Source organism: Ovis aries, chromosome 1, assembly GCF_016772045.2.
Source record: "Ovis aries strain OAR_USU_Benz2616 breed Rambouillet chromosome 1, ARS-UI_Ramb_v3.0, whole genome shotgun sequence".
Taxonomy (NCBI): domain Eukaryota; kingdom Metazoa; phylum Chordata; class Mammalia; order Artiodactyla; family Bovidae; genus Ovis; species Ovis aries.
In genome coordinates this window covers 103,002,529-103,006,482 of record NC_056054.1, presented here as the reverse complement: position 1 = coordinate 103,006,482, position 3,954 = coordinate 103,002,529, and the positions used below count along the sequence as shown (strand labels likewise).

The 3,954-nt window shown below is 40.7% G+C and overlaps 1 protein-coding gene across 1 annotated transcript; it reads right to left on the bottom strand.

Annotated features, from left to right (window-relative positions):
- Positions 1–1,982: 1,982 nt before the first annotated feature.
- LOC105613517 (small proline-rich protein 3-like) lies at positions 1,983–3,693 on the bottom strand. The gene is made up of 2 exons (XM_027965116.2): positions 3,649–3,693; positions 1,983–2,632 (listed from the first exon to the last, which is right to left on the bottom strand). Exon 2 carries the CDS (start codon positions 2,611–2,613, stop codon positions 2,302–2,304), a length of 312 nt encoding a protein of 103 aa, XP_027820917.1. The 5' UTR covers positions 2,614–2,632; positions 3,649–3,693; the 3' UTR covers positions 1,983–2,301.
- Positions 3,694–3,954: the final 261 nt, after the last annotated feature.

Genomic DNA, 3,954 nt, shown 5'->3' with positions numbered 1-3,954 from the left:
AAGGAAACATGATATGACTCTGCACTCCTATTCCTTGGGCATATACTTGGAAAAAACTGTAAATTGAAAATATGCATGCATGCCAAAGTTCATTACAGTACCATTTACTGTAGCCAAGGCATAGAAGCAACCTAAATTTCCATCAACAGAGGAATGGATAAAGCAGATATGGTACATATATACAATGGAATATTACTCAGCATAAAAAAATGAAATAATGTCATTTGCAACAACATGAATGGACCTAGAGATTTTCATACTGAGTGAAGGAAGTCTGATCAAAAAAAGACAAATATCATATGATACTGTTTATATGTGGAATCTGAAAAAAGGGTACAAATGAACTTGTTTACAAAACAGAAGTAAAAAACAAACTTATGATTACCTGGGAGTAAGGAGGGGGGAGGATTAAATTGGGAGATTGGAATAAACATATACACATTACTTTAAAATATATATACATATATTTAAAGTGGAGGATAAATGCTTTACTATGTTATATTGGTTTCTGCCAAATGAGTCATAAGTATACATGTGTCCCCTCCCTCTTGAACCTCCCTGCCACCACCCACCCTCCGTCCTATCCCTCTAGGCTGTCACAGAGCACTGGGCTGAGCACCCTATGTTGTACGCCAGCTCCCCCTTGGTTACCTATCTTACGCGCTGTAGTGAACATATGTCAATGCTACCCACTCAATTAGCCTCACCCTCTCCTTTCCCTGTTGTGTCCCTAAGTCTGTTCTATATATAAAATAGATAACTGAAAAGGACCTACTGTATAGCACAGGGGAATCTACTCAGTACTCTCCATAATAGCCTATATGGCAAAAGAATCTATAAAAGAGCGTACACACACATACATCAGGTATATGATTCACTTTGCTGTATACCTGAAAATGACACAAGATTGCAAATCGACTATACTCCAATAAAAATTTAAAAACCAGAATGAGTCAGAAAGCCTTTACAGAGTGTATCAAAATAGAAGAATCGCTTCAAGAAACTAGAACCCCTCTGATCATTACTATTATTTGTAGTTAGAAGGAGGCAGATGAAGAAGGACTTGAGTAGAAGGGTTAATTACATGAGGCCCTTGTGTCAGATCATATGAGCATGTAGCTGCTTATAATCAAATGCTTCCTTGGGTGGGTATCTGTAAAGTAAAAATTAGTGAAGAAAACCAGAGTATTAGGTTCAAGAATGTAGGAATGATGTTTTTTAAAATTTTTAACTTTTACTTTACAGGATAATTACTTCATAATATTGTGATGGCTTTTGCCATATTTCAACATGAATCTACATTAGGTATACATATGTCCCCTCCCTCTTGAACCCCTCTCTCACTTCCCCCCACCATCCCACCCCTCTAGGTTGTCAGAGAGCACTGGCTTTGAGTTCCTGGCATCATGCATTGAACTCCCACTGGCTATCTATTTTATATATGGTAATGCATATGTTTCAATGCTATTCTCTCATATCATCCCACCCTCTCCTTCCCCACTGTGAAAGACAAATATCATATATTAACACATATGCATGGAATCTAGAATAGTACTGATGATCCTACTTGAAAGACAGCAAAGGAGACACATTTAGGAGTGATGTTTTTGGGAATAAACTGGAGTCTTGGAAGCAGTGCACACGGGCTTGGAGGTGGCTTGGAACGAGCAGAACTCAGTCCACTGCCAGAGAAGAAATCTGTTCCAGGTATGGCTGCCTGAGTGACAGGCTCTGACCTCTATTACACAATAGCTATTGCCATTCCAAGGATGCCCCCTAAATGTAATCACACACACACACACACACACACACACACACACACACACACACACACACACACACACACACACACCTATAGAAGCCCAGGGTACCAGAATTAGACAGATGCCATCCATACCAACTCCTCTCTAACTGCAAGTCCTATTCATTATGGGACAGCAAAGAATGGGGCACAGTCAGCCAATGACACCAACATCCAGGAGTGTGCTTTAAAGTGTTTTAATAGAAGTAGAAAGGGAAAGAGGTATTTCTTCAAATCCTGGTTCTCCCTTCAGATGAACCCCAAGCAACTGAGAATCAGTAAAGCTGCTAAGGCCTTCTGCAGAACTCAGAGCTCAGAGGACTGTTCAGAGTAAGGAAAACCTCATAGCACATATTTTTCGGATGCAAACAAGAGAGGCTGTGACTCAGGGAGAGAGAATACTCATTGCAAGGTCTACAAAATGAAGACAGAGAAACAAAAGGGGAGAAGGTGTTCAATATCTGGAGGTTGGTTCCTCAAGGGCATAGCTGTGGAACATGTTACTTCTGGTTGTCTTTCTTCTGGTTTGGGCCTGGAATGCATGCCTCAGGCACCTTGGTATTTCCAGGCTGAGGGACGTTGGTGTAGACTGGCTCCGGATCTTTGATGGGACATGGCTCCGGAAGTGTGGAATAGCCTTGCTCGGGAACCTTGGTGTTGTCCAGTTGTGGAACCTTTGGAAGGCATGGCTCCTCAATTATGGGAACAAATGGTTTCTGAGGTGGAGGTGGAGGCTGGCAGGGCTGCTTCACCTGCTGCTGCTCAGGCTTAGGGGGTGGGGTGAAGGGCTGTTTCTGCTGATAGGAACTCATGCTTTAAAGAAGGCTGGACCTAGAGACAGAAAAGCAGATTTAGTAGTTTAGTAAAACAAGGAGGAAGCCAAGTCTAATGACAAATATCTTAATTTCATGCCCCTTAAGAAACAAAAGCTTCTCTTCTCTTTATTTTTGTTTCCTTGAATTTGAGAATCAAAGGAAACTTTAAGGATTCCTGTACACTTTCAAGAGAAGAAGTTTAAAGGTGGTTTATTTTGCTCCTATGGGAGTGGAGCATTTCTCTTTGCTTCCTTTCTTCCTGTGTTTTTCTGAAAACCTACATTAGCCACATAACATAACTTTAGGTTCCTATGATTGATTGAAGCCCTCGGTTTACAATCAATTGAAAAAGTGATAAAGTTCAAAATCTGCTGTCTATCCTCTCATATCCCTCACATAGAGTGCCTCAGTTCTCATAGGAAAATCCATAAGCCCACACAATTCCATCTATGAGCCTCTGTTCACATTGTCTTCTTGGAGCTCGTTTCTGGAAGTCTTTCCATTCTGCTGTTGCTTGTCCATACACGCTCACCCCTCATGGCTCTTCTCCCAGATCCCAAGTCATCTTTCTCATTCTGACTCAGCACAATACCTGCCTCATCCTCTCTATTCTATGTGCAGTAATTTTTGGTAAATTACTCTTATGTATTACATTCTCTGATGGATCACAGGTTCAAGGAGTAAAGAAAAGTGTCTATTTTATACATCCAAAGAGCCAATGCAGTGCCCTTGATTTTGCAGAGTCTAAAAATTAATGAGAGAATATTAAAATGTCACTAAAATTGCCCTGAACATGAGCTGTAGTCTATACCCTCCTGCCAACTGAACAGATGGTCAACAGAAACTGTTCCCCTTTTCTGACCCCAAATTCCACAGCTGTAATCTAAGTGAGAAGTCAGAAAGATCTATAGTCACCTTAAACATAAATTACTTTGCATTTAAAATAAATATATCACATCATGGCAAAGACATCTTAATGAAAATACAGTATCATTGGGCAAATATTAAGAAAATCCATGTGAGGAGTCTCACCTGATGTGAAGAAACGTTTGAGTTGTCTGGTCTCCTGGGTCTGGTGAGAAATCTCTGGCCAGCTGGCATTTTATATAGAATATGAGCCTTGCCTTAAGGAAGTGGGATTTGGGGGTGCTAAACTGTCTTCATTCCAGCTTTAGTAGTGAAAATCTCTGGCTTAACATTTTGTGGGGCACTTATTGTTTGACGGTGATGTCACTATTTTGATAGGTCTGTTCTCACTGTCTACTGTTTGTAGTGTGGTTGCTATGGGAAACAGGGTTCTTGGGTGGTGATAAGTTAAATCAGAGAGAAGTTCCACGC